This window comes from Coptis chinensis, chromosome 6, assembly GCF_015680905.1.
Source record: "Coptis chinensis isolate HL-2020 chromosome 6, ASM1568090v1, whole genome shotgun sequence".
In the NCBI taxonomy this organism is placed as follows: domain Eukaryota; kingdom Viridiplantae; phylum Streptophyta; class Magnoliopsida; order Ranunculales; family Ranunculaceae; genus Coptis; species Coptis chinensis.
The window spans coordinates 242,707-254,922 of NC_141461.1; the positions used below are offsets into that span (position 1 = coordinate 242,707).

At 38.5% G+C, this 12,216-nt stretch overlaps 2 protein-coding genes and 1 pseudogene across 3 annotated transcripts; 2 read left to right on the forward strand and 1 right to left on the reverse strand.

Moving 5' to 3' along the window:
* The first annotated feature begins 4,646 nt into the window (after positions 1-4,646).
* On the forward strand, positions 4,647-6,686 carry LOC147490434 (protein NUCLEAR FUSION DEFECTIVE 4-like; annotated as a pseudogene). Its single transcript, XR_015197811.1, has one exon. The product of XR_015197811.1 is annotated as a protein NUCLEAR FUSION DEFECTIVE 4-like (transcript).
* Positions 6,687-6,916: 230 nt separating this feature from the next.
* LOC147490435 (NAD(P)-binding Rossmann-fold superfamily protein) lies at positions 6,917-10,051 on the forward strand. The gene is made up of 11 exons (XM_086565788.1): positions 6,917-7,171; positions 7,398-7,735; positions 7,812-7,873; positions 7,979-8,098; positions 8,213-8,312; positions 8,426-8,506; positions 8,929-8,978; positions 9,068-9,218; positions 9,307-9,363; positions 9,458-9,579; positions 9,671-10,051. The coding sequence occupies exons 2-11, from the start codon at positions 7,721-7,723 to the stop codon at positions 9,879-9,881; spliced, it is 969 nt and encodes a 322-aa protein (XP_086421914.1). The 5' UTR covers positions 6,917-7,171; positions 7,398-7,720; the 3' UTR covers positions 9,882-10,051.
* Positions 10,052-10,167: 116 nt separating this feature from the next.
* LOC147490436 (O-Glycosyl hydrolases family 17 protein) lies at positions 10,168-11,940 on the reverse strand. The gene is made up of 2 exons (XM_086565787.1): positions 11,459-11,940; positions 10,168-11,363 (listed from the first exon to the last, which is right to left on the reverse strand). Exons 1-2 carry the CDS (start codon positions 11,797-11,799, stop codon positions 10,259-10,261), a joined length of 1,446 nt encoding a protein of 481 aa, XP_086421913.1. The 5' UTR covers positions 11,800-11,940; the 3' UTR covers positions 10,168-10,258.
* Between the last annotated feature and the right edge of the window lie 276 nt (positions 11,941-12,216).

Genomic DNA, 12,216 nt, shown 5'->3' on the forward strand with positions numbered 1-12,216 from the left:
GTTATACTTAATTATTTGTTATGGGGTGATTGGAAGTGTGCTATTTTTTCGTTGGAGAAGGCGAGGGAACCGAAGGAGTTTAAGTGTTTAACACTACTTTAACAAATAAAAATTGTTATATTTTTTTTCTCACAACATGTTATTGATTTGTTTACGTTATTTCATATGATCCAAACTTTATCTTTTTTATTTCTTGAATAGTCTTCGCACAAATTTGAAACTTCAATGAATTTATTTAACAAAGAATTGCGAATATATATATAGAGAGAGAATGCAGAATAATTCTACACCAAATAAAACAAATATTGAGAGAGAGACAACGAGATTATAGAGAAAAACCATATAGAAAGCAAAAAAATAATATAGGTAAGATTGAATTGTTGACGTATATATACTTGATTATTTGTCATGGGGTGATGAAAAACTTTAATTAGTTATGGAGGTGTGCTATTTTTTTTTGATGCGCTGAATGAAGGAGTTTAAGTGTTTAACACTACTTTAACGTGATTTTATGGTTTCCAATTTGCCAATGTAAAACGTTTATCCAACAGGTTAAAAATAAATAAAAAACAATAGTGGGTTTTGGTTTTAATTTTTTTTCTTTATTTCAATGGCTGGATTATATTGGGGGCCTTGGGCTCACGGGGCCCCTGGAGGCCTACTTTGCTATATGGTTGGCCGGCCCCGGCGAGATTAACCTACATATGGACTATGAGGTAAGATTAATTTTCAGGACAAAAAACTTGGTAAGAGCAATATAGTTGATCTATATCCAATGTATATGAAGAGATTCCATTAATGGGAAAATTGAGGTACAAATAGTCAATGTATATAAATCGATAACAAAAATACAAGTTTGAGATGAAGTATTTAGTGCATGTTAATGAAACTTGATCAAGATTCCTTTCGTTTTACAAATGTCAAAAATGCAAAATATAGAAAAAATTAGTGTATACACGGTGTAAAACCAATTCATAAATGGTTTTAAGACCCTTTTAACAGTCCCATTGGAATGACATTTTTGTAGTTGGGATGCTATATTGCCCTTTCTATGATTGGACTTGTTCTAAGGAGTTTGATTCAAAACATAAAAGCATGATGTATGAAATCTCATGATCTTTATGGAGGTGCCATGGAAAATCAAGAAAAAAAAAAGAATTACACAATAATTATTTGTTATTATCTATGAGAAAACTTTTATGCCATAAAAACCATGTACACTTTTTTCTCAACTAATGCAAACAAAGGAAGCTTGAGATCAAGTGTGTGTCCACTGATTCTAACAATAAAAAATTAATTAAACAGAGTAAAAAGAATCAAAAGATATTTTGTTGCTTGATCTTTGAGACGTTAACTACATGATTTCTTCTCTCCACCTTGAGTTCAACTTGCAGTACCCCTGACCAGATTAACGGAGAAATCAATTAAAACGTTTGAGTGCTTTGTTAGTAGTAGTGTGTTGTTACTAGTAGCCAGCCCCACCTTGAGTGGCAATCCTGGATCCGCTCAAATTAGAAGGTCAGTGAATCATTAGAGCATTCCCAATGTAAGTCATTATTTTCCCCCTCTTTTCACCTCCATGTAGGCAGTATTTCTCTTCTTTTCCACCGTTTTGGTGAAAAACAAGGTGAAACTGCCAAATGCAAAAGTGAATATTAATCTCAAACGGGACGTTAGATTCCATCTAGACGTAATAATCGAAAAAACACTCTTGACGGAATGAAATACTATCCTCAGACTCATACACCAAATCACGAGGAGCGTTTCCAGTTGATACCTCCTCTTGATAATTCTCATTATACACCACCATACCTTGCTCCTCTTCATCTTCACTTGTTGAGTAATCTTCTTCCTCCTCTGTAAAAGCATCTGAAAGTATGTCTTCTTCTGGAATGTCCCCTCCTTCATCCACTGAGGGCTCACTAGAATCTAGCGACCCTTCTGATGGTACACTGGACTCCATCGACCAACTCGAAACTGGGATGACTGGGGCATTCTCTGGTATCAGCAAGTTCCCCATTCTCCTAAACCTTAGATCATCAGCTTCAAGTTTTGCCCTCTTTGACCTATGTACTGCCAACCTCCAACTGATCCTACGCCACCCATTATCACACATCCTTTCTGATTCCAAACCGTTCTCTGAGAGGTTATACACTTTCTTTTTTTTCCCCACACCGAACTCTTTTGGTTCCTTTCTAACACATCGATCTGAGAAAGCCTTTTTTATGTTTACCCTTTCGAGCCACCCCAGCATTCCCCACTTTACCTCGTGTTGGTTGCCCAATGAAACAAAATCTTTGTGTAGCAGATCCAGTCTGGATGGAAGCACGCTTAGTCCCATCTAATTCATGGTAATCAAGGTGTGGAATAATTGCCTCGGTAAGGTGAGAAACATTGTTTTTTGGCGAGGTATAATCACTCCCTATTACTTTTCCAGTTCCCAAGCTATAACCCTCCAAGCCTAGGTCTCCTGTTCCCACCGTGACACACTCCGAATCTGGGTTAGTTGTAATTCTTCCAGAAGTTGGGTCATACCCTAGACCTTTCTTCAAGTCCATCGATCCAATTTCCTTACCCATACCCTCATCCAGGTCCATATCCGATCCATTACTGACTGGGTTCCATATCACCAAGGCCCCATAATTGGTTCCTGACATATTTGTAAGGCCCATGTGACCGTCCCGTACTTCTTGGGCTAGGATATGTGTACCTGACCCATGTTTAGTTTTATCAAGATTTGGGCCCCCTAGCCCAATACCAACAACGGCCACTGACAAGGCCCTTTCAAAAAGAGTCGTTCTGCTTTCTGCCAAACCTCGTAGTCCTTCATCAGTTGCCACAGGTCTGTTGTTAGTGGGTTGTTCCACGTGCATTCTTCTTCTTGGTGGTGTCGCCAGAATCCCGGTCCAAGTCCAGTTCTGTTTCACCGGTGAGCCTCTGCTCCTTGTTGGAATTTGGTCATACCTCAGTTTTTGTGGTGTTCCAGAGATCGTAACTGACACAGGGCTTAAGCTTGCTGCCCCATTGTAGAACACATTTGCTCGCAGCATGAATGAGAAATTATTCATTACATCTCTAGGGGATCCCCCATATTTCTTCATATCCATACTGTACTTTTCACGCTGGTAACAATAATGTAGATCATGCCCAATGCAACCACAGAAGTAACAAAAAATATCAAACTTTTCACACTTGAAAGTGACTGGGAAGGTTTCTCCCAATTCGATCTGTTCGGAGATCTATGCCTTTTAAAAGCCTCTCCTTGATATCCATCCTCATTCTGATCCTAGCTACCGGTTTATTGAATTCCGGTGAGCACAGTAGGTCCACCGCCTTGACTTTGCCCAAGCTTTGCCCCACCTTGTTTACATTTTCCTCATTGATCCTATTATTTGGTAACCCATATATATGAACCCAGAAATCCACCATATCAAACTTCCAGTTCTCATCTACTAGTTCAGATGCCTTCCATTTTTTAAACAAGAGGATGAACCCTTAAACCATCTAAGGCCCATTCTTTCTTACATGTTTATATTCCTCAAGGTTATCGAACTCTAGTTTAAACAAGCATTTTGCTACAGATTGTATCTTAGTGTTACCTCTCGTTTGCCAGCATCTATGGAGTTCTTCCGCAAGATCTTGGAGGGGTATATTTTTTCCTCCAAACAACTTTCCTAACAGTGTGTACTACCCCCCTTCACTGGCCTCCACATTCTTGCAACCAATATCAATAACTTGTTTTTCCTTGTTGCAAAAAAGATTTTGCATCTCAGCTTGTAGGATTTCAACTTTAGATTTGGATGATTCGCCTGGCTCCATCCTTGTTGGTGGCTCCCCTGTAGGGGAGTCCATGGTCTTGCCGATCTAGCCAAGACGATATAATAGTAACCCCAAACAAACAAGGGAAAGGAACCCAAATAAAAAGAAACTAAAACAAAACAGAATGAGAAAAGAAAAGGATAAAAGAAAACCAAGACTATACAGGAAAGAGAAAAGCTAGAGATATGTTATTTAGTAAAGGAAGAGAGCCTATAGACAGCAAGAGAACAAAGTGAGATTTGAATTTGAATTTGAAATTTAGAATAGGTAGAGGGAAGCTGCTTTCAGCCGTAGTAGTGAAACTCTTTTCAATAGGTGATGGAACATATGTCTCAAGAAAGAGTACTTTCTCTTTTCAATATCCCCAATTACTTGGAACATTTGGCAAATGTATATAAGTTGCCACGTTTTAGGACAAACACAACGTCTCACATATTAAACACAACACAAGACGTCAAAGGAAATCCAAATCTAGTTACCGATGGATAATCCTTTGCCAAAGCCACCATCATGTGCCGTTCATTTCAAGAAAGTTTTCATTTCCAGTTTGATCTAATCTTGTTTAGACCATCTAGTCACTAAACTAGACAACTAGTTGAGGCTGATGCTTCCCTCACTAGTTTTCTTATCCTATAGGAAACATCAAAACCAAAAAAATTATCAAGGAAATGAGTTGAATTTCTACAACCATAGTCAATAATCCATTAAAAGTAACCCTTGGAATCTTAACGGCAGTGTAAAACTTGGAAGAAAAGACACAGCCGGATACAACGCGTGCCATATCCCTTTCCACTTTTGTATTTTTCTGTATTCATGACCAACTGGGCTAAAATCTTACTTCTATTATATGACAGAAGTACATGTACAAAATCTATTTAGATATGATTTAGAGAAGAGCTCAAAACCGATTAAACAGAACTAACATTACTAGATAGATTTGTCATTTTATTCTACAGACATCAGTCTCTGAAAAAGAAAAACGGAGATGGATTCGGCAAAGGGTAATGATGGTGTGAAAATCTTTCATTTTGCAGCCCAAGTGGTTCGAGGTCGATGGTTCATGATGTTTGCATCTTTTCTAATCATGTCTGGGGCTGGCGCCTCTTATGTCTTTGGAATCTACTCCTCACAGATCAAAAAATCGCTTGCATATGATCAGAAAACACTGAATTTGCTCGGTTTTTTCAAAGATCTTGGTGCTGTTGTGGGAGTCATATCCGGACTGATGGCTGAGGTAACTCCAACATGGTTTGTGCTCCTTGTTGGAGCAGGCATGAACTTTGGTGGCTACTTCATGATATGGCTTGCCGTCACAAACAGAATCTCCAAGCCAAAAGTCTGGCATATGTGTGTGTACATTTGCATGGGAGCGAACTCTCAGGCTTTTGCCAACACAGGCGTACTCGTCTCCTGTGTAAAAAACTTTCCAGAGAGCCGAGGAACAATGTTAGGCCTTTTAAAGGGGTTCACTGGTCTAAGTGGAGCTATCATGATTCAGATCTATCTTGCTGTCTATGGTAATGACTCGAAATCCCTCATCCTTTTCATTGGGTGGCTTCCTGCTGCTATATCAATTTTCTTTGTCTATACAATTCGAACTATAAAACTGTTCGACAAGTGAACGAGACTAGAGTTTTCTATCATTATCTCTACATTTCAGTTGCACTAGCTCTGTTTATCATGGTTATAATTATTATACAGAAACAAATGACCTTCTCCCATGCCATGTACATTGCAAGTACTACGGTGGTTTCTGTACTACTTTTTCTTCCTCTGGCAATTGCGATTAGAGAAGAGCTTGTGCTCTGGAAGCTAAAGAAGAGACCCACTAATAACCCCTTAGCAAACAATATCAGTTGAGCAACAACCAGAACTACCTGTTACAGAATCTTTAGAAACACCAGTGGTGCCACCTTCAAAGCCCCTACAAATACTTGAGAAACCTAAAAATTCCTTGTCAAATATTTTCAAACCCCCAGAAAGAGGTGAAGACTACACCATTACTCAAGGACTTCTAAGTATTGACATGCTAATTATATTCTTTTCGACATTTTGTGGATACGGTACCAATCTTACAGCAATTGATAACCTGGGTCAGATCGGTGAATCATTAGGCTATCCAGCTCTTGCCATTGGAACTTTTGTATCACTTGTAAGCATTTGGAACTACTGTGGAAGGGTGTTCGCTGGTTTTGTCTCGGAAATCCTTCTTGTTAAATTGAAGTTCCCTCGTCCACTTATGATCTCTATTGTCCTAGCCTTTTCTTGTATTGGCCACATGCTCATTGCCTTCCCTGCTCCTGGCTCTCTTTACTTCGCTTCATTGATCATCGGTTTCAGCTATGGTGCACAGTTGGCATTGAATTTAATAATCATATCTGAACTCTTTGGCCTCAAACATTATGCTACATTGTTTAATTGGGGGCAAGTGGCAAGTCCCCTCGGATCATATCTATTCAATGTGAGGGTCACTGGGGTGCTCTACGACAAAGAAGCATTGAAGCAACTCACACGTAAGGGTATAACTAGAGGTGAATCAAAAGAATTGACTTGCATTGGGAAAGAATGTTACAGGCTATCTTTCATTATACTTGCAGCAGTGTCATTTCTTGGAGCACTTAGTACTCTTGTTATGGTAATGAGGACGCGCAAGTTCTATAAAGGAGATATCTATAAGAAGTTCAGAGACGATTCCGGCATCAGCATCCAGCAGTAATGACACAAGGAAGACTAATGAATCGATGGGATAAAAAGTTTATTAGCTCTGACCTGTTTTGGATTTAACTCTTTTCTATTATTTTTCCTTGTTTACGGCACAATATATGGAACAATTAGCAGCCACGATTGAAAGAACCCAATGTTCTTATCATTATACGTTTCTTCTTGTTATTTTAATTCTCTATATACTCACTGCCCCGTCATTAGTCATTACTCTCACTTTCACTGCACAATTGATATCCACTGCCATACAGCAATAAATCAACATCCATGGCAGTATGGCACCAACATTATGAGCTGAAATAGCCTCTATACTATATGATAGCCAGGTTTTCAGAACTAACTCTCACCATCAAACAGGCAAATTTTAATCTCTCTATTTATCTAATTGAGAAGTACCTCTCTCACTGAAATTATAACCAGCTCCTTATTTATTAATAATTTAGAACCCCCCGTTTCAATTAGCCCCCCCACTGTTTTTATTCCACACAATCAGAATCTATTGAAACCATGCTACCTATCGATCTTGAAGGACCGGTTTGAAGACTAAACAACTGATGTGTAACTCAGTTTGCATACTTGTAATACCTATGATAGCCGGATTTGTAGGAGCCACACTTCTCAACCGAACACTGTATTTCTAATCTCTCTGTTTTAAGATTTTAGAACCACCTCTTTACGTTTATTTAAATTATATATCTCCTATTTATTAATTACAATTGGCTCCTTAATCTCTATTAAAATCGAACCACCTCTTTCTTCAATAATTTTAGGATAGTCTTCTTAATTTAAAATCTAAAATTTATGTATAGGAATTGTATATCTTTCTCATTTTTAGAAAATTGTTTCTCTTTTATTAGTGATAGAAACAACTTGGCGAACTGATGGGCGTAGCACAGGACACATGCTAGTATATATATATATATATGTGGACAAAACCAAACTCACGTAAGCAATCAAGAAGCTCTTCCATGTTTTTCAGTTAAACTGGCTTTCCACACTTGTTTCAATTCTCTCCCTTGACACATTATTAGACCACATCTACATCTTGCTTGTTCACAAAGAAATCCACAACCCCCTTCTCTCACTTGTTTAAACAAACCAAAATAAACTGGACAACCAAAGAAGAAGAAGAATACCACTTCAAGTTGGTGTTTCAATATTTGCTATTGGATTTCTTATCATGTTCATTCAAAAGGTAATCACACTTTCAATCACTTCTTGTAAAGTATTTATCTTTGTAGCTGAATGTTTTAATTAATATATGTATACAGGCATGGAGATCAACTGCATTTGGTATATATGGTTACTTAAATTTCACAAAATCTGGTTTTCTGTAAGTTTTGATCCATGCCCATTGTTCAGTTTCAACTTTCAAGTATTTGAAGAGCCCCATCTATTATTTTATTGTTTTGTTTACTTTTATGAGTGTTTTATTCAGTGAACATTCCAAAAAGTTTAAAGAAGAAGATATGAAAATGCAAATTCAAGGGAAGAATTGTGTAGTTACTGGTGCAAATTCTGGGATCGGTTATGCAACTGCTGAAGGCCTCGCGAAACGGTGTGTTGATTTTTTTTTAATGGTTTAGCATGAGTTTAGAATTGGACTATTGTAGGACGACATTTGCGCCTTTTTTTAATCCATGTGTTTTCTGGTTGTGATTTTTTACACTAGTGGGGCAACTGTGTATATGGTTTGTCGAAGTAAGGAGAGGGGAGAAGCTGCCCTTTCTAAAATCCAGTCTGTGACGGGGAATCAGAATGTCTTCTTGGAGGTATTGTTCTTTGATTTGCTGTGGAAAGAAAAGGACATAGTTATGTTCTAAACTTGTAATATGCATTTCATAATATGTCATTGGTCTAAGACGTTTAATTACTTTTGTTGCAGGTATGCGACCTTTCATCTGTCGGAGAGGTCAAGTCATTTGCATCCCGGTTTTCTTCAAAGGATCAACCTGTCCATGTCTTGGTATGGGGCTCGAATTTGAATTGATTTTAAGTGTGAATTGTATGGTAACAAATCGATATCAATTCTTTTGAAATTAATGAATACAATATTATGATTTGATGCTTCTAGTTAAAGATAGAGAAGTGCTTTTTACTGGTATAACTTTTCTGTGCTACTATAAGTTTTCTTGAACATTGGCATGTCCACAACAAACTTATGTGATTGTTAAACCATTCAAAGTTGAAAATATTCCTCTGAACAGATCATGATTTCAAACCTGCCCTGTTTTTCTTACATACAAGAGTATAATGGGAATCATGGGAACTTCTAGTTGCTTGTTCACGGGTTAGTAACTCTTGCAATGTGATGCATATAAGTTATGCTGGTAATAACCTTCTATTATCTCGTGAAGATATACAAGTTATAAATTTTGTTATATGTAGGTTAACAATGCTGGCATACTCGAGCAAAACCGCTCTACTACTTCAGAAGGGTGTGTTCCCGTGTCTCAGTTACCATTCTGTATAGATGTTCCCTCATATACAAGGCTGATTCCTTGTCCTTTTTATGATATGTCACTAGATTGGAGGTGAACTTCGCTGTAAACGTAGCAGGAACATTTACTTTGACAGAATTGATGGTGCCATTGTTGGAGAAAGCAGCGCCTGATGCTCGAGTAATTACAGTTTCCTCTGGTGGAATGTACACAACTCCATTAACCAAAGATTTACAGGTAATCAGTTTCTTTTTGTTATTTTTATGAGTTGCTTCTTACTAATTGTCTGACTTTATACTTTCTATCCAATTTTTTAAAACTGAAGTTTAGTGAAAGCAATTTTGACGGGCCACTACAATATGCTCGAAATAAGCGAGTTCAGGTTGGTTATCTGTGGAAGGCATACAATATTTAGTTTGTGCAGGGTAATTGCAGTATATGCAGAAGAAACTGAAATCTTCTTTGCTCTTTTTTAGGTGGCGTTGACAGAAAAGTGGACTGAGATGTATGGTAATAAAGGGATTGGATTCTACACAATGCACCCAGGTTGGGCTGATACGCCTGGCGTGACTAAGAGCTTGCCCGGTTTTTCCAAAGCGTAGGAATCTTCTTTAGTAGTAGTATGTGCTATTCTTTCATTCTACTGTTTTTTCTACCTCCCGCTAATTTGCTTATTGAAAACTTCTCAGGTTATCTGGAAAGCTCAGAACAAATGAAGAGGGTGCTGACACTGTTCTTTGGTTAGCTTTGCAGCCCAAGGAAAAATTGGTTTCGGGTTCTTTTTATTTTGATAGGGCTGAAGCACCTAAGCACTTGGCACTGGCAGGAACTAGTAGTTCACACGCTGCTATTAACTCTATAGTTGACAGTCTGCGTTCCTTGTGTGGTCTCTCTTCATGAATCTGTAAAGCATAACCTGAAAGTGTATTATTTTTGAATTTCTATCTTTATAATAGGCAAAAGGGGGGATTTTCATAAGTTTCAACCTGATGGTACCGAACATAGTACGTTTGTAAGGTTAACTTGGCTATTTTTGAACTACAGAATAAAAAAAACTGTTTACAATGCAATGTATGTATTATTATCAGAATGGTCGACGGGTTTCATCTCTTATTTTCATATATGTTTCAACTCAATGCACCAAACGTAAAATATTTGTAAAATTGTCAACTTCGCAATTTCTTGATCTACAAATATACGTATGAGTTTCAATAAAAAATCATCTTCAGTTTAGTACATGTTCTCCTATCATCCTTTTGGTCTTATTGCTTCTCGTCCTACATTAACACCATAGCAAGCAGCAACAAAAACATAATACTAGTTGCAGAAACTAATTTGAGCCCCTCTCCAGCGCTCGGCAACAACTCTATCGGGAAGTTGCAACCCTTTTGAGATGCATTTACGGTTGTTATTTTTGCTAGTCCCTGGAAATCGCAGGCCTGGACATCCTGGTCTTGCATTTGGAAGTAGATATTGAAGGCGTAAGATATGTTCCCAATCTGATCCAGTTTGTTGCATGATGATCCATACCCCAACGGTGTGCAATCTGCTGCTCCACACGCATAATCCACGTTACTAGCCGCGAGAGTAATGTTTTCTTTCTTATCGAGGTCAACAACACACCATTGGTTGGGCATGTACTGAACTCCCTGTGCTGCGACAGGCCACTTCTCTTGTCCTGTGCCTTCCAGATCCATGGGAAACTTAGGCTTTCCATCATAATGGAAGATTCCCCAATGTCGTTCGAAATTTCCTGGTGCAACACTCTTGATATTTTCATCTATTAAACCAAAAAGGTAAACTTCTAGGCGGGCAGGCCTCATTGGAGTCCCCTTCTTAGTTGACAACCTTTTCAGGAACCCTCTATAGAACCTGTGGGCAAGGTCAATTGTGCCATGAATATCACCATCAGTTGGCCACCCAGCTTCCCCAACAATGATCTTCAAGTCTGGAACACCGGACTTTTTCAAAGCCCAAACAAGTGTATCATAATTGGCATCGAAAACGTTGTTGTAAGTAACACCCTTATCAACGGTTGGTTTGCCCCCTCCATCAAAGAAGGCGAAATCCATAGGGAAGTCTTTGTTTAGATAGAGACTAAGGAAAGGGTAGATGTTTACAACGAAAGGTGCTTTTTTGGCGTTGAGGTGCTTTACTATATCAATCATAAGAGATCGTATGTCCTTACGCCAGTCACCAGTTGATGGTTTGTTTGCCTGGGAATCATAAACGTCTGCATTAAGTGGGACAGTGGCTTTGATCTTGTCACCATAGCCGGCATCTTCAAGAGCTTTTTGAATATTCTTTAGTGCGGGAAATGTGGTGGGGATAAAACTACCATTGTAACTGGTTAGGAAGGGCTCATTTCCAACTGCTACATACCTTCATATTCGAAAGAAAAAACTCCAAGTCAAAAAAACAGTAACAATAATAGTAGAACGAAAAGATATTTAACCACAGAGAGTTGGAGTCCTTACTTGACATCAACACCTCCCTGATACATATGTTTTGTAACATTTTCTTTAACCCATGCCTTGGCATTATCGTAATCATCGGCCAACGTACTCAGCTGGTCATTGGGGATAGCCAGCATAGTTTCAATACCAGTCCCAGCCAAATGTTTAACTGTCCAACTATCAGAATCAAATAGCTTCACTTTCTTTATTCCATTAGCCTTTAACATATCCACAACAATGCGAGGATGGATGGGATGTGAGGACATAGTCCCCCAGTTCACACCCAAATTTTCTGCCTCAACAAGACTTGTTGAGACCAAAACCATGCATAAGAAACATATTACAACCTCGGCTTGGGCCATGGTTGGAGCCCTCTTGGCCGAAGCCACACTTGGCAACAACAGAATATTGAAGAAAGAGAGTAGTGTAAGTCGGGGTTAGGATTGGAGAGAGTTTGGTAGACGACGATGGAAGACATGCTTGAAGTTGTGTATGGTTTTGGGTAAAGAGAGGCGGGGTGAGAATGGTGGGAAATGCGGAATTTTAGAGAGAGAGAAAAGGATGTCTTCCCAAGTCTTCTAACTTTCAAAGGTTATCCACTTTGAAGAGTTCAAAAGGTCGTTATAACTGAGTGATTTTTTTGCTCCCAGCGGTATTTGCTCCAAGAGCTCCAAGCGAAACAGGAACGTGTCCACTAAAAAGAGATTGATAGTTATTAAATTCCTTCCTTAGAACAAACTTTCTAATTTGACTCCCACTAAAAATAGAAATAAATAAAA